We start from the raw sequence: 25,708 nt of genomic DNA, 5'->3' as shown, positions 1-25,708 counted from the left end.
CGGCTCCCTCATGATGCAGCAGGAGCTACGAGAGCTGTTATTGCATCACATAACTCTGAGAAAGTTGAGTGAATCATCCGGAAGTTTTGGATGAACAATTCATCTGTGAAATCGTGGACTATCAGCTCCCAGAAGTCCCATGCCTTTACATTATTGCTCGCATAAAACTGCTACGTCGCCTTCGATTGTGAATAATGGCGGCTTGTGCGATGGCTGCAATAGAAACAAACCTGCTGATGTTTTCAACATCCATCGCCGGAGGAGAAGTCGCAGAACATCACTCAGTGGAAACGCAGTCAACCTGTAATTGTGTTTTATTGACATTTCAAAAATATTTCTTGAGTTTTGCGCAAATCTGTAACGGAAACCTGCCTAACGTGTCAAAAGTCACGACGACAAAGAGGAGCAGCAGGCGGATCCTCTCAAACCTGAACTTTAACAAATTATTTGATTAAAAGCACTGCAGTATGGCCCCAAAAATGACTGTTAAATTAAATCTTATAGTTAGAGAGAAACACTAATTCACCAGTATTAAAGTGTAAGTCTGGTGTCAATCTGTATTTTTTTATTGTCAACAAATCCTATAAAATCCAAAGCCAGAAATGAACTGATCTTTGAACAAGTTTCTGTGTATTCAAAGACGACATTAACCACAGCAGACTTTTCTCTAACGTCTGATGAAAATGTGTTCGCGCAGTTATTAACCGCTGCCTCCATCAGTTAGTTTGTTTGTGTTATTGTGCGATTTGGGTGTTTTAAAGGGTCAGTTCAGATTCACCAAAGTCAAACAGTAACACAAACGGATGGAGGCAGCTCCTGAGTTCTGTGATGAAAACTGTGTGTGAATGTTATCTGATGACCTTTAAGAGAGCTTTATAACAGCTGTCCCATCCAAAAGGGCTGTTTGTTTACAAGGAAAAGCCCTGAAAATAGTCTAAATACAGCGCAGATTAACTTTTACAATCCCACTTAAAGAATCTGAACTGTCTCTTTAACCCTTAGGGGCCCGCTTTAATATCACACACACTCGCATCGCTCTGCGCACAAAATGCACTTTTCAAAAATCGGGCTTTAAAAAATATTATACATTAATATGATTTTCTACTTGCATTGACTTGTTTTTTTAAATTAACATCAGTCCTAATAATAAATATCAAATATTCATTAATTTTTCAGAATTTTAACCCTTTGTATGCCAGGTTTTTGTCATGATGGCGTTGTGTTTTTATATGAAAAACCCTCACAAAAAATTAATTATTTCCAATAAACTACATGTTTTTTGGGGGGATAATCACAAAAATTGACAAATTCCAAGGCAAAAGCCCAGAATGACACCCAGAAATAATACGATGCATGTCTTAATGCTTTGATGGCTGTGAAATCAAAACCTTCAGTTTGAATGGGTTTCAATGGAGCATTTTTTTGCTCTTAACAGTACAAATGTAATAGTTTTGTTAACAAAGTGTATTTTACACTTATTGTAGGAGCTGAGCTGGAAGTTCCAAGATTAAATACACAATCTTGCCAAAATGTATCCCATATGTATGATCACCAAAGTTATCAAAAAATTAAAAACGAGAAAAATGGGCCAAACAGTCCCCTAAGGGTTAAAGGTGGTGATATGTCCATGCACTGTTGATGTTTTTCCACGGCCCCCAAATAGCTAAAAAATAAAGCGTTGGTGCAGGTTTAAAAATAAATGTTGTATACGGCGTGTTTAAAGCTTTAATGTTGCAGTGGTGAATGGGCTCTGGGCTGAGAGCCAGAATCAGGGTGAGGAAGTCAGACGGTGTTAGGAGGCGGACTAACACGTCGCTGTTTTGGGTCTTTGCATGAGATCTGTTGGCAGTAAAATGTATAACACCAGACTTATCCTTTTAAAATGTATCTCAGGGCTGCTGAACTGTACTGTGTATGTGTTATTTAACCCCTCGCTCACCGCGTGTGTCCCGTAAACCTGATCAGTCTGTGACGTCCTCCTCGAGGTCGCTGTCCGGGGAGCTCCTCTGTCTGTACTCCGTGGTGTTGGACAGGCGTTTCCAGCTGGTGTCCTTCTGACTCCCCGTACTGTGTGAGCGTCCCAGGTTGGCCAGGCGCTTCGAGGACGTCCTCTCCTCCGTTTCCTCCGCGGCGCTCCCTTGGGCGCGCTCTGTGCCGTGGTGGTGGAAGTCGTGGCGCAGGTTCTCCAGGTTTAGAGCCCAGGGGCCGAGCTTCTGCCAGTTCACCCTCTGGAAGGCCATGATGCAGTGCAGGTTGCCGCCCACCTGTGAGACGGGCAACGCTCTCTCGGTTAACCTCTGACACGGACACGTTAACACAACCAGCAACGTTTGACATAAAAGGTGTGAGGAGGGAAACCTTTTTGGTTTTGCGGCGCTGAATCCCTCTCTCTGTGTGACGGATGTCCAGGTATTCTGGATTTTGCGTGTTAAGGTCTGTCACAATGTCCAACCATCTGAAAAAAAACCCAAAACAACCACTTAATGTTAAAAACGTAAGAAATAAAGATTAATCTATCATGAAAATAATCAAATGAAGCACAGCGTAGACTGAACGGAGCTTACTTTTTACAGTGGATAGCTGGGTGTTTCCTGCTGGGCTCGCCGATCAGGATCCAGTACTCCATCTCATTTGTGGGTAGAGGGCCCCTTTGCAAAGAAAAAAAACAAAAAAACAACCACTAATCAGTTTCTGCTCACTCTTGTCGGGGCTGAAACAACTTGTCAATTTATCAATTAGTCAATCAAAAGAAAAATAATAAGCAACAAGTTTGATATTTTTACGTTTCAGTTTCTCTTATTTGATGATTTTCTGTTTTATATCACTGAAAATTAAATATATTTGGATTTCAAATTCAAGACTTTTGCAAACATCATTTTTGGGGTGCCGGGTGGCTCAGTGAATAGTGCAGGCGCCCCATGTATAGAGGCGGTGTCCTCACCGCAGCGGCCGCGAGTTCGATTCCAGCCTCGGCCCTCTGCTGCATGTCACCCCCTCTCTCTCCCTCCCCCTTTCACACTTGTGCTGTCCTATCGATTAAAGGCAAAAAACGCCCCCAAAAAATAATTTCTTGCACTGACTTCTGACATTTCATAGACTAAAAGACTCAAAAGAAATAAATCAGCTGATTAATTAATAATGACAATAATCATCTCAAACTGCGGCGGTGGGACCCACCTGTACGCCTTGGCTGCTTTGAGCGGCGTCGCTTCGAATCCCACTGGGCAGAAGTAATGGTTCTGGCAGTGGTAAATGTAGGCCATGGACTCGTCCTTCAGCCCTTGTGTCAGTTTCATCAGCGCTCCTTCAGCTAAAAAGATTTGAGCGCTCATCATTTTTGTTTTGCCTCCTCGTGAGCAAACATGCAGTTTGACAGCTGAGGGACTCACCCGTCTCTCCCGCCGTCTTGTGTTTTCCGTGCGGTTTGTACAGAATGTAGGAGCAACCTCGCACTCGGAAATTGTCATTGATTTGTCTGAACCACCTGGAAGAGCAACGCACCGATTTCTGAGCTGCACACATGAATACATATTAACCCTTTGAGCCTGTTTTAATTATACACACTCATCACACCGCTCTGCGCTAACGATGCGCTTCTCAAAATCAAGCTTTAAAAAGTATTATGCATTAATATGACTTTCTAATTTCATTGAGTTTAGTTTTTTAACCAACATCAATTTTTATCATAAATATCAAATAGTCATTCAGAGTTTTAACCCTTTAATTGCCAGGTTTGCCATAATGCCACTATGTTTTTAGATGAAAAAAACCCACAAAATGAATTATTTTCAATATACTACATGCAAAGTAGATTTTTTGATGATCACAGCCTGAGAAATGTCAATGATTTGCAGTAACACTGATTGTGACAGTGCAGAAAGTGGAAATATCATGTATTTTCTCCATATGCCAAATATGGTTAAAAATGACATCAGGTGAAAAATAGTAAAAAATGATCAATTTCAAGGTAAAATCCCAGAATGACACCCAGAAATAATACATGTTTTTATACTTTGATGGCTGTGGGCTCAAAAATGTCGTTTTGAATGAGTTTCAATTGTGCATTTTTTGACCTTAACAGTTTGAATGTAACAATTTTGTTTCTACAGTGTTTTTAAGACTTATTGTAGCAACTGAGCTGGAAATTTCAAAACTGAGCAACAATACACAATCTTGCCAAAATGTGTGCTGTATGCATTAACACAGCCAAAATTATCAAAAAAAGAAGAATGAAAAGCACGTAAAATGTGCCAAACGGGCCCTAAGGGTTAATAAAGTGGTTCATATCACAAAATCAGACAAAAAGTTTGCTGTACCGCATCAGAGTAGCATTGCCGGTGAAAGGACCAAACTTGATTTCTTCAAAAGGCGGCTGAAAACCCAGAATATGCAGAGCCTCCTCCTGAGAGATGGGCGGCAGGCTGGAAATACAAATAAATACACACTCAGTGTCGGAGGAGCTGCATGTTTACGTGAGGTCTGATGCAGGACGTGACGTGCTGCTCACCTCCCTGCACCCAGCGTGCTGTACAAAAAGTTCCAGCAGGAAACCAGAGAAGAGATTCCACATGACGTCTTGTACTGAGGCCGACTGATGCAGTACCTGCAGCACAGACGACAGTCAAATAAAACAGAAGACATTGCTATTAATATTGTGCATTCGTTGATACTGAGATTACCTTTTCAGACTCTTTATGCAGTCAGCACAGTGTATGTCAATGTGGAAAATCAGTTCTTTACCGTTTCCTTACTCAAGCTAAAGCACTAACGAATCCCTGTGTATTTATACTCCATTATATGAATGTTTACATGACGGGACTCAAAATGCATAACTTGCATTCATTCATACATAAAGAATTTGAGCTGCGTATATAACTCTCAGCTCTACATGCGTCGGAGCATGCAACTTGGTGCAGAAGATATGTTTACAAGACAGTACGTTTACAAGAACAGTAGTCCAATTAAAAGGTCTAATTAAGCTTCAACGGCAGCTCGACTAAGCTGTGCATTTGACTTTTTTTTAACTTGTTTTAATTGACACATAATTGTATAATATTGCTTTGTTATAGCTTATGTTTTTTTTAATTCTATATTATTTTATTTTCAGTGATTGATTTTGTACATTTGAAATTGTTTGTTTTATATGTACTCAGGTCTCTCTTGAAAGATCTCAATCTCAACGGGACTTACCTGTTTAAATACACACACACATATATATACATATATATAAATAGCACTACTGCAAATGGGATTACTTTATGCAAATGGTAAAAAAAAGAAGCCTACTGAAGGATTCTGCAGCATTTCTGATTAATTTCTATGACATATACTGTTACAAGGTTAAATAAAGAAGTGCCCTTCTTTTTTTGTAATGGTATTTTGGTTTATGTTAAAAAATACCTCATAACTGAGCTCAGTTCAGTGTGTTCCTCCGTAAAAGTACTGAGGCTCTAAATATAGCGTTACCATCGTCTGAGGTCCAGCACTTTTCTCTGCTTGATCTCCTCCAGCGACGCGTGAGGGGGAACGTCTTGCAGATTTCGGCTGGGCCTGTCTGATGACTTCATCTTCTTGGTGCTGCATTTCTTCACATTGCCTGAAATAGAGCATTAGTCAATAAAGGCTAAACAAGAGTTTAACCCTTTGAATGCTGGATCAACATGAGTTTTCCTCCAAAACTTGAGCAAGTTGGTTTGATATCTTTCAAAACATTAAAAAAAAGTAATCAAATTGCAAAATATCAGTAAAAGGTAAGAAAATTACTGAAAAATTTGCTTAAAAAACCCCATATCAAAAAAAAAAACAAAAAACAGGGAAAAATAGCAAAAAAATAGCAAAATCAATTAATATTCTGATTATATATTTAAGATTTGGTTACAGAAAAGATATATATTTATTACTCTTATTTATATTTATTATTATTATTATGGCACTTTCTAAAGTGATTTCCTGGTTTTGTTCTTTTGCTTTTAAAAAAAAATAATTTTCAGCTAATTTTATTATGAATTTTTACTAACCAAAATAATTATAATTAGTTCATTTCAGTTCAGTTTATTGTTGTTCAAAACATGTCAAAAACATGAAGGAATGAAATTTGTTTCCCAGGTCTTTTTACTTTTCCTAACTAAATTAATTAATATCATTAATATATATTTAAAATTTGGTTACAGAAAAAAACCCAGTTATTATTTTTAGTTTTATTTATTATCTTTTATTTTATTTTTGCACTTTTCTGGTCATTTCCTATTTTTGTTCTTCTCCTTTTTGGGATAATTTTCAGCTAATTTTCTTGTAGATTTTTGTTAAACTTGGCTCATTTTTTATTAAGTGGTTCATTGCACTTTTTCCATATTTTTGAAAGAAATCAAACCAATTTGCTTATGTTTTAAAGTCTTAAGCTATTTAAAAACGTTTCATGGTATTTAAAACAGGAGTGGCAGTGACAAACTGCATACATTTATATGACAGACTTCTGTAATAATATTTACTATGATATGTCTCTTACTTGTTCTTGTTTTCCTCGTGAGCACAGCGTTAAAGTCTGTGGTGTCGATCTCCCAGGCCAGAATCGGTTTTGCGTGGCTGGCGGACACTTCCACCATGTCACAGTCCCCATCTGATCCCACATGGGCCCCTCCAGACTGGCCAGCACCGAAGTCAGCCGCGGGTTTGGGCTTCACCAGAGACAGCCCGTCGTCCTGCTTGTTGGGGACGTCCCTGGCTGCATTCGGGGGCCGGTACACAGACGGGGCCTGGTTGAGGAGAGCATAGTCGGAGCACACCGTGTAGAACTTCTCCCGGGAGTGTGTGACCGGGCAGGTCCACGGCAGGTGGAGCTCCGCACTGGAGGCCCTCCTCACTCTGGCAGCGTCCCGGGCGAGGGAGCTGATGAGACCGTGGTCCTCCTCTCCATCGGCGGGCCTCTGCAGCCCCGACGGCTCCGCCGGCCCAGATAAGTTTGCTCCTTGACTCTCTGATGTATTAGGCATTGAACAGCCACGAGTATGATGGGTGCCAGAATGAGCAGAGGCGCCTGTGATGCTGAGCTGATGGCTGTCTCCTCTGTGATGAAAGCAAAGGCATTTTTCAAACACACAACGCACAGAGATATAAAAGGAAAGTGAAGCAACAGACACAAAACACCGTGCACTCGTTTTTAACATTAAAACACACGAATAACTTTTGTACAACTGTTTTTAAAGTCAGTTTTCTGCATTAACCTGCACGCTTACACCAGCTATCTCAGATCTGACACTGTACAAAAACATTTTAACGTTAACACTCTTTATGTCACTGTATATATTATATATATTGGTTTGCACATATTTGAACCTTGCTGTTTGCACCTTACTGTTAAGTATTTTGTGTTACATTTTGCACCTATTTTTGCAAACTATTTTTGTTATATATTGCTAATTTTTGTTATGTTCTGTCAGTTATTTTTTTTGTCATATTTTACACCTTACTGTTAAATGTATTTGCTTTCTTTTCCACCTGACTGTAAGCTTTTTTGTGCTGTATTTTTAACCCTAACTGTTAGCTATTGTTATAGTTTGCAAGTTCCTGTGACTTAATTATCATATTTGCACCTTCCACTGGACTATTTTTGTTACATTGTGCACCTTACCTACCTACTTTTTTATATTTTGCTTTTACAATTTTTAACATTTTTTAATATAATTATGTCCCCCAAAGACAACCTATATTTAATCTAATAACCTAAAGTTTCCAGTCTATTCATCTCACCTAACCATTACCCTAACCCATAAATATAAGCAAAATATATCTAATATACTGATAAAGCAATTGATTTTATTATTGTATTGTATTGTAGTATCAAATTTAAATTTGTATATCCAATTTTCATAATTTACAATACTCATAATCTAAACAATAAAAAAATGGATAATTGATGTCCATTCAAAAATATTGCAATACTACGGCACATGGATGCATTAGTAGCTGAACAAGAAAATTACCTGAAACTAGCACAAAATATACTAAAGTAAAAGGCAAAAAACCAGGAAACAACCTTAAAAATGTTACATAGTAATAATAATATTATTATTATAAATATAGTTTTCTGGATATTTTTTCCTTGTTATTTTATATTTATCTTATGATTCTCTCTCCCTTTCTTTTTTAAAGCTAAATTTCAGGTCATTTTCTCACCAACGTTTTTTTATTTGTTTATTTAAAGCAATTTGCAGGACATCTCATGCCAAGTTAGTAATTGTGTTTTCAACTGTTTTTTTTTAAAAATTCATTTTAATCAAACCATATTTCTCAGGATTCAAAGGTATAAAAGCTTTTAAGGGACATCTTAACGCAGCCTAATAAAGCTGATGTCAAACCAGGTTTCAAAGGGTTACATTATATATATTTTAGGGTTTGGAAATGTTAGTCTGGACAAAAAGAAAAAAAAAAAAAAAGAGAAATTTGATGAAGCTTCTTTGGACTCTGTGCTATAGTTACAGGCTGTCCCAGCTATTTAAAAATATTTGGTAGACCATATGATTTATGTATTAATTGAGAAAATAACTTCCATAATGATTAGTAACAAATAAAATCGTTATTTGCGGTCCAACCCTGAATGTCCTTGTTTTAACTCACAGCCACTTTACGCAGCATCACACAAAAGCTACCTTTAACCTTCAATAAGTCACTTATTTTGGACAGCAGCCTGCAGAGGCTCTTTTGACGTTATTGAACATTAACTCACATTTCACCTGTGAAGACGGACGCGTAGCTATCAGCTGTAGTTAGCAGATGTAAACACGCCCAGCTGATACCGTTATTTTATTCATCATACCTCGTGTAATGTCTGAGCACCAAACCGGACAGAGAACCGGCAAAACGTCGAGCTAACCTCACATCCCTGCCCGCGGGACCACGTTGACCCCGGACATCTTTAAAAATGAACGATAATAAATCCGAAACGTCGTCCTCCTGACCCGTATCCTCTTCCTGTGCAGGTTTACAGGACTGTACCACTCCGAGGACAAACCGGGGTGTCCGAAATTAATAAAAGCTTCAGCTGAATTAAAGAACAACATTAAAACACCGAAATAAAAGATGAAGAGATAAAAGATCAAGCACAAAGGTGGAACCACGTATTAAAAACCATATATTATTGTATTTATGAAATTAATGTTAATATACATGTCACTTTCTTGGAGACTACAACCCGCGTTTGTAAATAATGAAACGATCCTACAGTTCAAACCAATCACAGGAGCGACTGAAGTGACTCTTTAAACTTTACTCCTCTGAAGGTAAGACTCCCCAAAATCCTTTGAAAAAATAAACAATAATAATTTTATCATCTTTTATTGAATGATATTGATTGATTTTTATATAAAGTGTGTGTTTCAGAAGTCACACGCGCTTTGGTAAACCGCGCGCGCACACTGTAGAAGGAGTAAATAATGTATTAATGCTGCATTCACGTGCTCCTCGGGTGGTCCCGCTATAATACACCGATTTATATTCCGTTTTCCAGATTTTGAAACAAATATGTATCATAATAACAATAACTGGCAAGGGGTTCTTCAGATTTGGGTGTGGTCATGGGCTTTAAGTCGGACTGTGGAAATAACACGGACGCTACAAATTAAATGTATTGTGTTTTATTGCGCATTTAAAAACATTTAAAAAGCATTTAAAAACACGATCATAAAAGTTGATGCTTTATATAAAAATGTGATTTTGTCTCAGATTGGTTGCTGCCATAAAATCACTACATTACTGCTGAAACTTACTAATGATAATGACCTTTCTAACAAACATAGGTCACAGAAACTGACGTTACAAACTCAGAACATATTACACATACATGCAATATGTGAATTAATAAAAAATATAAAATATCATAAACCAAACATTTAATTTCATCTGCCATGCTTCTGCATATATGACGTCAGGTCTGCAGCTCGTGAACCAAAATTTCCACTGTTGTTGGTCCAACCTGAGGGGGCGTTCACATGGATTTTCCAGGACGGAAACTATTTTTTTCTTTTTGATTATTCCCAGACCACATGAATGCAGGGTTAAAGCCAGGGGCGTTTCTAGGATCTGAGGACAGCCGGGTCTTAATTTGGACCTCTGCAGCTGGGCTCCCGGGGAATCATCCTTGGATATTTTTTTTTTAAATAAACTAGCTTCATTTAAATTTTTATTATACCTTATTTACACTCATAATACATATGTATCTTAATAATTGAAAAACTGAAATGTTTACCTCGAACCCTATGTTAAACGTAGTAGTAGCTGTTAGTAATTATGGTTTATATTGAGTAAATAAAGTCTACATAAAAATTACTATCACTGAACTTAAGTTATGGTTGGAAAAACAGTTATTACATGTATTTATGTTAACAGTGGTGGAATAAAACATCTCCAATGGAAATATTGCATTTTTATTGATACAAATTATGTAACAATCATAAATTATGATATATTATAGGTGAAGTATATATTAAATACTTTTTAAAATATTGTATAATTTAAATATACAGTTTTTAGGTACTTGTGTATTTCCTTAGATCTCAGATGAAAATGTTGCATTTTTATTAATACAAAATACGTGCAAACTCATAAATTGTGATATATTATAGGTCAAGTATATTTTATATACTCTTTTAAATGTAATTTTATATCTTTACACAGTAGTCAAATATTTATGTTAACCATGTTGCACTTTGTTGTCCTTGTTTTGTGTCAGTATATTGGGAAAAACAAAAACCAGAGTCAAATTAATGTGTACACTTGGAAAATAAAGCTGATCCTTAAAATATGATGGTCACTGCAAAAACTTTACTCTGTGTAACTACTAACCTCATGAAAAATGACATGGTTTAAAGAAAACAACAAAAAATATTTTTATCAAAAACTATCTTTGTGGTTATTTTGAGTGTGATTTTTACATTTAAATGTTACAGGAAACCATGGCAAAGAAGCAGGTGATCATCGACACAGACTGCGGCATCGACGATGCTCAGGCCATAATGATGGCTCTGGCAGCGCCTAACATTCAGATCGTGGGCATTACCTGCGTGTTCGGGAACGCAACGGTCGACAACGTGTGTCAAAATGTTTTAAGGGTGCTCTCCGTCTGTGAGCGCCAGGGGGTAAGTTTACTGAACGCGCTGTCTCAATTTTGTCTCTTTATTCATGTATTTATTTTATATTATAGCTTTGGAGCGGATTTTGTACGATTGACTTTTTAACACCTTCGTCAACCTAAATTATTAAATGGGTTGTTTGTAATTTCCCTCCAAAACAACAAATGTGGGTGTTTTCTCAACTCTGGAAGCCATCCTTAGTGATCGTCCAATCACCAAGCTCTCTGACGACCCAAATGACCTCCAACCTCTCACCCCAAACCATCTCCTCGTTAAAGGGAAAGCCAACCTTACCTCCTGGACTTTTGGAGACCTGTTGACTTGAATTGTAGAGGCCAAGCCGACGTTTAAAGCCACTGAGGTGCTGCACAATTGATGCGCTAAAAAAGTTACTTCTGATGAATGAAAGTCCGAGTCAAGTTGCCTTGCTGAACACACTATGTGTTTATTTTTCTCCGCAGGCTCCAAAAATTGAAGATTTAACAAGACAAACACACGACGCAAACAATTCTTGCAGCAACGTTTAGCGGTCAAAAAACGGTTTCCCCTCCCGGGCGAATACCTACATAGACATAAAGGTTCCTACCTTATAGAGAAACACAATCAATGAAAACATTTACACCCAAAACCTTATTATTTTCCATGATCTGCTCCTACATTAGGAGTGTTTACAATGGAGCTGTACTGCCTGTAGTCTTAACCCTTTCAGACCTGAGCAAATTGGCTAAATTTCTTGAAAAAAAAAAACATGGGAAGAAGTTACAAGTTACAAGAAAACTACCTTATATTTAACCTATAAAAACCAAAAGACAAACAAGTAAAAACAAACAAGCAGAAAAGGTAAAAAAACTATAAAAAACTATAAAAAAAAAAATAAAAAAAATAAATATATAGATTATAAGTTATAAATATAGTTTCCTGTTTTTTTATTATTATTTTTATCCTGTACGCAGTACAAAAAATTAATGTATTTCCAGGTTTCAAAGGGTTAAAGAGAAGTTAAGGTCAGTGCATCACATCTAAAGAGTTCAGCTGGTAAATTGAGTGCACTATTTAAATACGTTATTTAAATCTCTTAAACACAAGCTGATAATGTAATGCACATTAAAACAGTATTCGCTAAGCCTCGTTTGGGCTGGATTAACATTCCAGGATGATGTGAGGAGTAAAATATTCACTGTGGTCCTCGTTAATTTAACTCGTGGTCACAGGATGTGGTCCGTAAAAGACGTTCGGCGGGAGAGGAGACCGAGAATATCTGCAGCTGACAGTACATCAGCCTGCTCGACGAGCTTGTGGGATTTTGTTCTCATGATGATTTTAATTATTTTTAAGTCGTCCTATGGGCCCCAAAAATGTTGGCGTCAACATGTTTCTGTCCACCAGATTTGCAAAAACATTATTTATTTTGTTTAAAAGGGGCCATGTACAGTTTAAAACATAAATGTCCCCATTTGATGCAAAGTACCAGATTATAATTTACAGCTAATTCACATCTGCAGTCCCTCAGCAGGTCAGAACAAATACACGACACAACAACATGATAATATAAAGTTATACAAGAAGAAGAGAAAAAGAAAATACACCCACAAGACAATGAACACACACAACAGCACGTGATATAAAGTGATACAAAGAAGAAGACACAAGAACGAAAAAAGAAAAAGCACATCACGCACAAAACACAATAAAATACTACACACAAGAGCGCATCACAAGCGAATGCTTGGCAAATTAACTTGATGAAATTAAACTTTAGAAAGTGAATTTATAGCCTGAAATGTATGTTTTTATCTGTCACTTTTGTGAGTGGTGTGAATAAATGGGGAACTAAAAATTTGTGACATTTTGTAATTAGGAAAAATGGACAGTTGGGTTTAAACTTAAGTATTCTGTAAGCAAAGCACAATTAAGGAAAATCTTTCCATTTTTTTCCCGCAGATTCCAGTTTTTCGAGGTTCTGGTGGTCCTCTGGTGGGAGCCAATAAACCAGTTAGTGACCATTTTGGAACCGACGGATTCGGGGATGTGATTCAAGACAAAGACGCACACTGGGAGCAGAAAATCCAGAGAGAGCATGCGGTCAGTGCAATGATCAGACTGGTGACTGAAAACCAGAAGCAGGTGAGAAACCTCTGTGTGTGTGTGTGTGTGTGTGTGTGTGTGTGTGGTTACTCTGGTGTTGTGCCGCTAAAATGTGCTTCCCACAGGTCTCCCTGGTGGCTCTCGGCCCGCTCACTAATCTGGCGTTGGCTGTCAGACTGGATCCATGTTTTCCACAAAAGCTCAAAGAGCTGTACATTATGGGAGGCAACATGGAAGGTAATAAAACCAAATGATCGCAGCATTTTATTTTGAAACACTTAAAGCTCCAGTCTGGGGGGTTTAAGGGGATATATTGGCAGAAATAAAAAATAATGACATAAGTGTTGATGGGAACACAACGCCCGGGTGAACGCTGTAATTTCAGCTCAACCGTCGATTTTACACTTTTTAAATAGGAAAAAAATTAAGTAAATTTCACACACATTTTCGGCTGGTTGCAGTCTGTAATCCTCACCACTAGATGCCGCTAAATCCCCCTAAATCTTACACACTGCTCCTTTAACCCTTTGAAAAATGGACTGACAACAGTTTTCTTATGTTGTGTTCAGGCACCTTTTACAAGCTGTAAAGCTTATAGTAAAAGGTGACAAAAATACTTTTTTTTGAGGGGCAATACAAAATTGTAAATATGTAAAGAAAACTATATTCATAATTATATATTTAAAAGTAAAATTATGTTAAAAGAAAAAAACTTCCATTTTGCACTTTTTGAGGGTTTTTAAAAAAACTCTTTCTTTCCTGCTTTTTTGTGCTTATTTTAAGGTGATTTTTGTGTAACTTTTTACAAATCTTTTTAGGTTACTCATTGCCTTCTCCATGTTTTTGCAAAATAAATAAAAAAAAAACATTAAATTTGCTGAGGTTTTAAAGGGTTAAGCAGACTTGATTTTGTCATTGCAGGAAAAGGAAATGTGACTCTTTGTGCCGAGTTCAATTTTGCAATGGACCCGGAGTCGGCCTATATTGTTCTTGAAGAATTCCTCTGCCCTACATACGTGGCATCATGGGAATACTCGTGCAGGAATAAACTGACATGGGTAAGACGTGTACTCGTGAAGAACCCAATAATCCTGCACCGCTGTTTGACTTCAAACTGATTAAATGTATTTCATTTGTACAGGAGTTCTTTGAGGTGCTGATCAATCAGGACGCTCCTGCTGCAAACTTTATGAAGATGATAACGTCGAAATGCTGGGCTTACTCTAAAAAGGCTATGAAGAACAAGAGAGACGTGTACTTCGGACCCGGCTTTGTCTCTTACGATGCCTATGCGATGGCGGCCTGTATTGACGACAGTGTGGTGACGGACAGAATCGAGTGTCCGGTCCGCGTGGAGCTGCAGGGCTCCATCTGTCGCGGCATGATGGCGCTAGATCGCACAAACGAGCTGAAGAAGAGCCACAGTGTGTTTGTTCTGACTAAGTGTGATGTTGCAAAGTTTAGTCGGTTACTCTTAGAGTCTGTGAGACAACCCAAGAAGTAATCATTGATGACCCACACGGGGGGATGAAGAAAAAAATAATGTGCCACCCCGAATCAAATTGTTATTAAGTGTATTGAATAATTATTTCATGTTTTTTGGGGGGAGTTTTCTGCTGAAACCCTTTGTTAAATCCTATGAAATCTAGAGCAATAAAAGGCAATGAGCAACTTTGTAAGAAATGTTCCACAAGTTGCAAGAAATTACTAGATTTTTAAAATTATTTTTAGTTTTTTTTTTTGTTTTGTTTTTAGCACATTTTCACATTTTGTTTGTTATTTATTTTTGATTGAATTTGATTTTTTTAAATTGAACTATCATACTTTTTACCAATTTCCTGCTGGGGTCATTTCTTCTTTGTTGTTTTTTGAAAGAAATTAAGCCAATTTTCTCAGATTTCAAAGGGTTAAACTCACTGATAAATGGAGGTAATGTAGCAAACAAACCTTCTTTTCCTGTTTTAGCTAAAACAAACCATTACAAAGCCAACCTTATCAGGTGTTAGTTCATTCTTACATATTTACCTTTTTTCATAAACAGCAGCAAACACAGGGTTCCCCATTTTTGTCCGTTAGTGGAGTGGCTGAAGAATAAGCAAAAGAAATTTTGAATTAAATACAGTTTTAAAAAATCTCCATAACCTTTTTAATTTCAAACTAATATTGTCATGACAAAAACAACAGATACTGTATTAAAACTTCAGACTTACTATTTGAAGTACAGGCTTTCCGTCCATTTTGGGTCCCATCCTGACTTCCTGTGTTTGGATGTTTTTTTGGAGGCTCATTTAAACTTTCACTCTTCTCCTGCCCCTGTCATCTTTCCTCTTTTTGCCTCCTCTCTGTCGCTCCCTGCGGTCCCTTTTCGAAGGTAAACAAACAGTTAATTATTATATAAACAACTTTATTTCTCAAACACAAGCTGGTCAAGAAAATAAAAAGAATGGATAAACTCCTGGTGCCTGTTGTATAATATTAACAGAGCATTATGTGCATTTCCATATCTTTAATTAAGCACACAAAAATATTCATGCAATTTTTAACATTTCGTTTTTTGGATTATTTTATGAAAAGTGTCAAGGCCTTTGTGCAACAAGTCTATATTTTCCATATGTGTATTTTTAATCCATCATTCAATAAAAGTCATTTCACATAGAAACTTGCACACGACCCTAAACTTTTGTACATATGATTTTTTTACACTGTAAATTTGTCTTCATAATTTAATTGATCTGTTATCGCTGCCTTGTCAGGTGACCTTGACTGTTTTGAAAGGTCCCTACAAATAAAATGTATTCAGAACTTAAAGTGTAAGAGCAATGCAGGCCACAGGCCATTGATGAAAAAAAAGTTTTTTTTTAGAAAAGGGAGTTAATCGTTTTACCGCTGCCTCGGTAAGTTACGTAGGCAAAATAGTGAAAATAAACGTGTCGGCCGTCCACAACAGTTCATTGCTTAGCTTCCGTCGGTAGGCTGCATTTATTAAAGACGCTAGTAAAGTTAAAGTTACAGTTACGGCTGAAAATGACAAGAATAATAAACAAGTCAAGTCTTTTATATTTCCGCCATTTTTTTTTGTCTAATCAGTGGTGTTAGCGCGACGTCACGTCGTTATGGCAACAGATATTAAAGGGCTCCGTTTGCGACGACGAGCGAAGTGACGTCATTGATACGTTAAAGAGTGACGTATGTCCGTTCTAGAACGCTGATGTAGAATTCCTGACATAATAAAGAGTTGTTAGGTGATAAAGGATTATTGAAGTTACAAATAGGGGCTACAGACAGCCATCCATCAGCAGTTGGATAAGTGCAGCGAATCTGTGAAGGAGATTTCAGCGTCAACGGAATTCAAAATTGTCGACAGAAATTCTTCGGATAGACTGCAAAGAGACAAACTTTATTAGAAAGTCTCAATACAACTGAGAACAAAGTTTCAAGACACATAATCACACCAGACCGTCAAGAAACTTTAAAAATGGAAACAACTGGCAAAAGACAAAGCAAAAAAGGCAGGAACAAGCTTCAGGACAAAATCATCCTGATTGGCAATTCCTGGGACAACAGACCTACTGCTGGCTGCAAGCAGATCAAGAAACCACAGCCTGATGTGGTCCCAGAGGAAACACAAGCAAGTGTGGCACCAGAGGTAACAGTGGCGGTAGCCCATGAGGAACCTCAGAGTGTGGTTCCTGTGAAACCACCAGTTGCAGCCTCTAAAGAACCACAGGTTGTGGATCCTGAGAAACAAGCAGCACAGCGGAAGAATCTGCTTCAGCCAGCAGCAAAGCAGAACGAACTTAACGGAACAAAATCAACTGAGACTGACTTTCATTTGCAAGATCTGGGTTATTACAAGGCGCTAGATGTGGCAGAGTTTCCTCAGCTGAAGAGGCACAGAAGAAATTTTTGCATACCTGTGACGGAAGCTGAAAAACAAAAGCCAGCTGTGATCCCTAAACAGCCACAGGTACTGCCCCAGACAGGAACAAGGCAGAAGACAGTGTCCCAACTCGAGACAAGGCAGAAGCTACTGCTACAGTCATCAGCAGGGCATAAGGTGTTCCATCAACCAGGAGCTTTAATTAAGTCTCTGCCCCAGCCAACACCAAGGCAGAAGATGATGCCTAAGCCTGCAGCAGAGCAGCACATACTGCCCCAGCTAACTGTAGCTGTGGCTTTGTCTACAGAAGAGGAGAAGAAACTGTCCCAGCCAAGAAACTCCTTGCTAACATTAACTGGGGCTGACCTCCGACAGGAAATTCTGAGCTACTTCCGAGAGGTTGGTGCAATCAAGTTTCACAAATTTAAAAGGCAAAAAAGACATTTTTGCCTACCAGTGATCCCTGAAGAACCACAGGTACTGCCAAAGCCAGCAATGGGGAAAAAGACATTTACCCAGCAAAAGGCACTGCCCGAGTCAGCAACAAGGCAGAGGAGACTTTCCCAGCCACCAACAGAGCAAAAGGCACTGCCCCAGTCAGCAACAGGACAGAAGATACTTTTTCAGCGACCAGCAGAACAAACGCCGCTGCCTCTGTCAACATCAGGGCAGAGGAGACATTCCCAGCCACCAGCAGACCAAAACATTCTGCCCTGGTCAACGACAGCAATAAAGGTACTGTCCCGGTCAGGAATGGGGCAGAAGACAGTGTTCCGGTCATCAGGAGGGCATACAACGCTGCCACAACCAGCACCTTTGATAAAGATTCTACCCCAGCCAGCAGCAGAGCAGAACAGACTGCCCCAGCCCCCTGAGAAACCATGTGTAGTTATGGCCTTTCCAGCAGAGGAGGAGAAGAAAGTGCTCCAGCCAGTTAATCCCTGGCTGAAATCAACTGGGACTGATCTTCAAAAGCAAAATCTTCGCTACTGCCAGGAGCTCAATGTAACTGAGTTCCCTCAGCTTAAAAGGCAGAGGAGAAATTTTTGCATACCTGCAATGGAAGCTGAAAAGCAAGAGCCAGCTAAGATTCCTGAAGAACCACAGATACTGTCCCAGGCAGAAGCAGGGCCGAAGACAGTGTCACAGGCTTCAACAGGACAGAAAATACTGCTCCAGTCATCAGCAGGGCACATGATGCTGCACCAGCCAGCAGCATTTTATAATATTCTGTCTCAGCCAACACCAGAGCAAAAGATTATGCCTCACCCAGCTGCACAGCAGAACATACTGCCCCAGCCAACTGGGAAACCACATGTAGCTGTGGCCCAGCCAGCAGAAGTGCGCCAGCCAGTATACCCATGGCTGAATTTAACTCAGGCTGCCCCTCAAGGTCAAAATCTGAGTTACTGCCAGGGTCTCAATGTAATCCAGCATCCACATCTTAACGGGAGCAAAAGAAATTTTTGCATACCTGTGATGGAAGCTGTAAACCAAAAGCCAGGTGTGATACCTGAACAACCACAGATATTGACCCAGCTGGCAACAGGGCAGAAGGTGCTTCCCCAGTCATCACCAGGGCATAAGATGCTGCCCAAACCAGCAGCAGATATAGCTGTGGCCCAGCCAGCTAAAGTGCCCAAGCCAGTAAACCACCGGCTGAAATCATCGAGGACTGACATTCAGAAGCAAGATCCAGGCTACTGCAAGACGCTTGATGCAACAGAGTTTCCTGAACTTAAAAGGCACAGAAGAAATTTTTGCATGACTGTGACGGAAACTGAAAAGCAAGAGCTAGCTTTGATCTCTGAGGAACCACAGCCAAATGTGGTCCCTGTAGAAAAACAGGTAGCTGTGGCCCAGCCAGCTGCAGTTAAAGAGATCATGGCTGTGGAAAAAAATAAAAACAAAAACAAAAAAGGCAGGAACAAGTTTAAAAGCCAAATTGTCCTGGTGGGCAGTTCCTGGGATGGCACTCATGCTCCACAGCCTGACATAGCACCTGAGAAAACAGAGACAACTGTGGTGCCCAAGGAAACACAGGTTGTGGCTGCCGAAGAAACAGAAGTAGCTGTGGTTCAGCCAGCAGATGGGATGAGCGTACTGCCCCAGCCAACAATGGAGCAAACGATGATGCCCCAGACAGCAGCAGTGACTGAGATACTGCCACGACCAACAATGGAGCAGAAGATACTGCCTCAGCCAGCAGCAGAGCAGATTGTGCCTCAGCAAGCAGCAGTGCATGAGATTCATGCTCAGCCAGCAACAGAGCAGAGGATTCTGCCAGAACTAACAGCAGAGCAGAGGATCATGTCTCCATCAGCTGAAGAGCTGAACATACTGCCCCAGCCAGGTACAATTAAGAAGATACTGCAATGGTCAACAACGAAGCAAATGATACCGCCTCAGCCAGCAGCCGTTATTAAGATATTGCCACGGCCAACAACAGGGCAAAAGGTGCTTCCCCAGCCAGCAACAGAGCAGATGCTGCTCAAACCTGCAGCAGAGGAGAGGATTCTGTCACAGCCAGCTGCAGAGCAGACTCTGTCTGAACCAGTAACAGCGCAAAAGATTCTGCCCAAGTCAGAAACGGAGTGGCTCATACTGTTTCAGCCATTATCAGAACAGATTCTGCCAGAATTAGCAGCAGAACAGATTGTGCCTGAATCAGCAACAGAGCCGAAGATGCTGCCTGAACCAGCAGAAAAGGGAAACCTACTGCTAAAGTCATCATCAGAGCACAAGACTTATGCTCAGCCAACAACAGAGCGTAAGATTCTTCCTGAATCGGTAGCTGAGCAGAATGTACTGCCTGAACCAGTAGCAGAACGGAACATACTGGCCCAGCCAGCAGCAGTTACTGAGATACTGCACTGGCCCGCAATGGGGCAGAACATGCTGCTTCAGCCAGCGAAAGAGCAGATTCTACCAGAACCAGTTGCAGAACAGAAGATCCTGCTTCAGCCAGCAGCAGAGCTGAACATACTGCCCCAGCCAGCAGTAGCCAGTGATCCACTGACAGGGGTAAAAATGGTAGAATTCCCTGAGCTTGAGGTTATGGAAGATGAACAGTCATCCAACCTCAAAAAAGAGCAGGTGGCTTTGCTCGCTGAGGTGGAGTGTCTCAAAGGAATGCTCCAAACTCAGTTGTGCCTGCATGCTGAGGCAGAACAGAAGTGGGACATGACAATCAAGACCCTTCAGCTTGATTTACATGACAGAGAGACCAAAGAAAATGAGGCTCTCTGCAAACTGAGAAATCTGGAAAAAGACCTAGAAAAAGAAAAGAATCGTCAAAGAGAGCTGGAGACTTCCCTTGCTCATCTAAGGGAAGAAAAAGCCGGGTTAATGGCTCAGCTGGCCCAGGCAGAAGAGGGCCTAAAGGAAAAACTCCAGTGGGAAGAGGAGAGGTCCAGTGTCCTTGCAACTATAAATGAAAAACAGCAAGCCATGGATCTGAATACATCTACCATGTCTGACAGAATTGCTGATCTCGAGCAAAGGTTGAGCGAGATCGTCAGTAAGCCCAAGAAGCGTTCTCTGTGGAAGAGATTCCGTCAGCTCTTCAAATGAACAATGAAGTGTTGGGATCTCAACTCTATTCAGACCTTCTCTGCCCCCTTACCTCCTCCCCTCCCGCCTCCTTTACCCCAACCCTCCTCTCCTGGGTAACACTCCTCCCCTAACACCTTTGTGGCGTGTTCTCCCTCATGCTTGCGTGGGTTTTCCCCGGGTGCTCCGGTTTCCTCCCACACAAAAAGACAAACATCTTCAGCGTCATTCAAAAAAAAAAAGAAGCGAACTTGCAACATCCCTAGCCCATCAAAGGGAGGAGAAAGCTGGTCCAGGCAGAGGAAGACCATCATGGACAGAATTGCTGATCTTGAGAAACAGGCTCTTGAGACCGTCAAGAAGTCCAAGAGGCGTTCTGTATGAAGGAGATTCCATCAGCTCTTAAAATGAACTTGAGCGACCTCAATTCTCTGCTCAGACCTTCTCTGCCCCCCTACACCAGAATCTGCTCAGACGTTCTCACCCCCCTCCCCCAACCCTCCTTCCCATCCTCCCCCCAATGCTGATGCTAGAATGGATCGTCTGGAGGGAGGTTAAGGTTAGGGTAATGGTGAGGGTAATCTGAAACGTCTGCCAGACAGTATACACTGCTTGGTTGATTCTGCTGTGTGCACTGAATGACGTGCAGCGGATTTCCCTCCCCCTCCCTCCAGACGATCCATTCTAGCAACAACCACATTAGTACCATCAAGGGCAGCATGGTGGGTAACACTCTCCCCATGCTTGCGTGGGTTTTCCCCGGGTGCTCCGGTTTCCTCCCACTTACAAAGACATCTTTAGTGTTTTTATTATGACAGTAAAAAATAATTGGAATAAATAAAATAAAATAAAAAAAACAAACAAATTAAAAAACAAATTTTAATTGAATGGAAATTCTACTTTTTCTTGATTACAGCTCTAAATGTCACTACATTGAACATACTACATATTCACAGCATTAAACATAACATGGCAGTGTAAAGAAAAAGGCATCAAGTTTTGCACATCAACTTACAGTGACATATTTAAGATTATGGGTATTTTGTAGTGTTGTTGATTGATTCAGGATAAAAATCTTGACATTTTAGTACAAAAGCATGGAATCCTACATGTTGTGTTAAAAATATGCACAGTGACTGCCCTCTGAAGGTTCATATCTTGACTATTGCAATTGAATTTTGCTATTGTATGCTCTGTTGTTGGATGCATTTTTCATCAAGAACCACCCTCACCTGTCCCCTTTGCAAAAACATCTCTGCAGATTGTTGTAAGCAGTGGTCAGGCAGTCATTCAGTCAGTCAGCCCCCCCCCCCCCCCCCCCCCCCCCCCCCCCCCCCCCCCCCCCCCCCCCCCCCCCCCCCACACGTCAGTCGATTTAGGGGCGCCTGTTCCCACCCCCCCATTATTCCAGGCCTTAAATGAATGAAATAACATCAAAAACAAGATGTTCTGCTGAAATCCTTTATTTAAATTTGCTGACAAATAGAGGCAATGTACAATACAAACCTCAAACGTAAGTGTTCTTTGATCACCAATTTATTCTCACAGAAGGCTTTGATTTTATCAGGGCAGAGCCCACTTTAAAATGGGAACATGGGTGTTCGTGAAGCTTTTTGGGCCATTGGTGTTCTGAAGAATCACATTTCAAATTATGAAAGATCCCTGCTGCCAAATAAAAGCCTGGTGCAATGATTTAAATGCAAATATATGCAAATTTGACTTTTTCAAACCAACTTTTATAAGAAACCAATAAGAACCAAAATGATTGTGAAAACAAGACACATGGCTTAAAATAAGATGTCAGTTCAAACATTAATACTGAACATCAGAGACTTTGTGCCATGTACCAAATTTTGAGAAGGAATGCAGCATTACCAGCCTTTCTATAACAGCAAAACTGTCTGCACTGGCATTAGCATACCGTGCCATTACCATTTTTAATTTAGGGGCGCCTGTTAAAACAAATCCAAATAAAAAGTTCTGCCCCCTTGAATAAAAAGCTGCAGAAAACTAAATTGCGGGGTTGGTAACCGACAGCACTGGGCTACCAAACCCATTACACTTCAGGTAACGTTGCTTTCTGTTGGGACTCTCTGATCATAAAATAATTAGATTTAGCGTACAGAGTACATCAAATCCATGACGTGCTTCTGTTAAGTGCAGTCATGTGCAGTTTAATTGCCATTGTCGGAGGAGCTGGGCCAGGGCTCAGAGCTGCGCCTTAGGGTAGGGCGCCACATGCTCCATGGATTGTAGGTCCGACTCATCTCGGTTGAAGCTGGTGGCGATGGGGCGGGACTGTTGACCAGATCAGTCAGCGTTGTTGAATTGGACGTTGGAGGAAAAGGGTGTAAGGCTGAATCTGCACTTGTTGACCAAATGGAGCTGCCGAAGGGTGCGGTTGCAGACCAGGGATTGCGGGCATTTCCCAGGAGTGACTAAAAAAAAAAAGGAGAGAAGCTTCACAATACTTTCATGAGCAGGAAGAGTTACATTCACTAAAATTACCAAATGGTTGTATGCTTCCGTGAACCAGTTAAGTTGTAATTAGTTTAAATCCATGTAAGCGAAAGCAAGGATGCTTCACACACATCTTCCCCCCTGTAGCACAGAAGATATGAACAATCAGTTTCAAGGTGGACACCCAAGATTAGTGTCACCATTCAGTATCTGACCAAATGTCCTTCTGTTCCTGAGTTATGGCGCTGAATAATGAAAAGTGCTTTTGCAAAACATCTTGTCACAGTGAATCTGACCTTTTGATTATAAAATGTCAGAAACTTCATCATTATATCCCACAAGACATTTGTGTGAAATTTATCAAAATAAGCATATAAATTCTTGCGTTATGGCCAAAAACACATTTTTGTGGTGTCACAGTGACCTTAGTCCATCAAAATCAAATCATTTCCCTCAAAGTGTTCATGAGACACTGCGTTAACAATGAGATAGACAAGGTCACACTGATCGTTCAACTCTGACCTTTCATCACCAAAATCTAATCACTTCTTTCTTGAGTCCAAGTGGTCATTTGTGTCAAAATGTAAGAAATTCCCTGAAGGTATTATTCAGTATTGTGTTCACAAGCATGAGATGCATTCAAGATTGCCAAAATCTACAAAATTCATCATTAAGTCCTGGTGGATGTTTGTGCCAAATTTTAGGAAATTCCCTCAAGATTTTCTTGAGATATCACAGAGACAAACACAAGGCCACAGTGACCTTTGGTCACCAAATTCTAATAAGATCATTCTTGAATCCATCTGGATCTTTTTGCAAAATTTGAGAATTTCTCTCACGGTGTTTTTAGGATATCGCATTCACAAAAATTAGATGGATGCAACGTCATTGTGACCTTTGACCACCAACATCTACCCCATTCATTGTTGTGTCAGAGTCGATGTTTGTGCCAAAATTAAAGAATTCCGTCAAGATGTTCTTGAGAAATTGCAATCACAAGAAAGGGAAGAGTGCAAGGTGACTTTGCCTTTACCCTTGACCTATAACCATCAAAAGTAATTAGTTCATTCTTAAATCAGATTGGACATATGAGCCACATCTAAAGAAATCCCCTCAAGGCGTTCTTGAGACATTGCATTTCCAAAAATAAGACAGATAAAAATTCAACTTGACCTTGGGCCCCGATCACCAAATCTACTCAGTTCATTGTTGAGTCAACCCTTGTGCCAAATTTGAAAAAATTCCCTCAAGGTGCTCTTGAGATATCACATTCACAACGATGAGATAGACAAGGGCACAGAAACCTTGAGTTTTGACCTTTGAGCACCAAATTGAATCAGTTCATCATTGTATCCAAGTGGACATTTGTGGCAAAATTGAAGAAATACCCTCAAGTTGTTATAGATAAGGATATAAGATATTGCATTCACTAGTATGAGACGAATGGACGGACAACCTGAGGCCAGAAAACAATAAAAACAAATTCAGGATCTTACTGCAGTTGGGACAGTCGGTGAGCTGGAGCTGCTGGGCCAAGAGTGCAGAGAGTCACTGCTTGGTATGTCCCAGATGGAAGAGGCAGAGGTGAACTCCGGCCAGCTTTGCTGAGGCTCTGATGACTTTGGAAGATTCATGCCACTGAAAACTAAAAACACACACACACACACACCTCAGTTTCAATGCAGCTGGTCAACCCTGAACTGTTACGCCACTTACTCTACATTGCTCTGTTTGACCGTAAACAGACAAGACAAGTTACCTCCTGTCAGGTTGAACGAATTGTTGGGTCCGAAAGCAGAGAATGAGTTGGTAGAATGGAAGTTTGGACTGCTGGCTGTGTCAATGGGACTCCACAATCCAGAGCTATGGAAGGAAAAAAAATGCATATGTTTTAAACCAGATAACATCTTGATGTGATGTCTGGATTTAAATTTTGTCACTTTCTCACATTACCTGTCAGAGCTGTCACTTTCCACAGATGTCATGTGTGCCAGACTCTTTCCCTGGCTGTCAGTTTTACCTGGGCCAGAGCCACCTGACGACAACATAAAACATCACTGTTGTCTCATAAACAATCCACCAACAAAGTACACCGATCGAGTGGTAGTTTAAGGATACACACTTACCTGGACTTTTATCATAACCTGCAGCTACAGCAGCAAAGGTGGGGTTGCCATTTTTGCCTGGGAGAGGAGTGGCTGCAGACAGTTTATTTCCTGGGGCCTTCTTTTGGTTTACCTCACTGCAGGCATGCCAGAAAACAGCCAAAATAACATACTTTATTATGATAATACATTGTATAATTAAAGATATACAATGATTTTCCTAAAAAAACGAAACAAAACAAAACTATATAGACAGACCTAAACTCTCTCAATCACCATTTATGATTTACTAGAAGTGTGTATTTATTTGCAGAGCCTCTGCCCTCTGCCTGTATCTTCTTATTTTCTGTGTTCAGGATGTTTATGGGCTTGTGCCCTCATGTAAATTTTGGAAACCTTGGATAGCGATAGCTGACGTCAGAGATGCTTTATGTGCAATTAGAAAAGAGCAGTAGGAGCTGGTTTCTTTTATAGCTTTTTAGGTGAGTGGACATTGGTTCGTC

The 25,708-nt window shown here is 40.1% G+C and overlaps 3 protein-coding genes across 5 annotated transcripts in view; 1 reads left to right on the top strand and 2 right to left on the bottom strand.

Annotated features, from left to right (window-relative positions):
• Positions 1 to 1,588: 1,588 nt before the first annotated feature.
• On the bottom strand, positions 1,589 to 8,981 carry LOC121941022 (basic immunoglobulin-like variable motif-containing protein). 3 transcript variants are annotated; one of them, XM_042483720.1, is made up of 10 exons: positions 8,813 to 8,981; positions 6,506 to 7,062; positions 5,467 to 5,596; positions 4,508 to 4,603; positions 4,317 to 4,421; positions 3,390 to 3,484; positions 3,178 to 3,310; positions 2,565 to 2,648; positions 2,359 to 2,455; positions 1,589 to 2,264 (listed from the first exon to the last, which is right to left on the bottom strand). In XM_042483720.1, exons 2-10 carry the CDS (start codon positions 6,987 to 6,989, stop codon positions 1,962 to 1,964), a joined length of 1,527 nt encoding a protein of 508 aa, XP_042339654.1. In that variant the 5' UTR covers positions 6,990 to 7,062; positions 8,813 to 8,981; the 3' UTR covers positions 1,589 to 1,961. The 3 variants fall into 3 exon arrangements, with proteins under 3 accessions (XP_042339654.1, XP_042339655.1, XP_042339653.1); XM_042483721.1 differs by having other exon boundaries at positions 8,870 to 8,981; XM_042483719.1 differs by having other exon boundaries at positions 8,723 to 8,891.
• A 278-nt stretch (positions 8,982 to 9,259) lies between these two features.
• si:ch211-201h21.5 (uncharacterized protein LOC555526 homolog) lies at positions 9,260 to 14,924 on the top strand. Its single transcript, XM_042482517.1, has 6 exons — positions 9,260 to 9,275; positions 10,941 to 11,129; positions 13,065 to 13,247; positions 13,334 to 13,445; positions 14,130 to 14,266; positions 14,350 to 14,924. Exons 2-6 carry the CDS (start codon positions 10,947 to 10,949, stop codon positions 14,710 to 14,712), a joined length of 978 nt encoding a protein of 325 aa, XP_042338451.1. The 5' UTR covers positions 9,260 to 9,275; positions 10,941 to 10,946; the 3' UTR covers positions 14,713 to 14,924.
• Positions 14,925 to 22,087: 7,163 nt separating this feature from the next.
• The window catches only part of tmem131 (transmembrane protein 131), a 50,368-nt gene continuing 46,747 nt past the window's right edge, over positions 22,088 to 25,708 (bottom strand). The window contains 5 exon segments of the mRNA XM_042483674.1: positions 22,088 to 23,078; positions 24,597 to 24,745; positions 24,860 to 24,963; positions 25,054 to 25,135; positions 25,227 to 25,342. Of these exon segments, the coding sequence (XP_042339608.1) occupies positions 22,815 to 23,078; positions 24,597 to 24,745; positions 24,860 to 24,963; positions 25,054 to 25,135; positions 25,227 to 25,342 (715 nt within the window). The 3' untranslated portion in view covers positions 22,088 to 22,814.

This window comes from Plectropomus leopardus, chromosome 3 (assembly GCF_008729295.1).
Source record: "Plectropomus leopardus isolate mb chromosome 3, YSFRI_Pleo_2.0, whole genome shotgun sequence".
NCBI lineage: Eukaryota > Metazoa > Chordata > Actinopteri > Perciformes > Serranidae > Plectropomus > Plectropomus leopardus.
The sequence above is the reverse complement of the archived record's forward strand: the minus strand, read 5'-3'. Positions and strand labels throughout refer to the sequence as shown.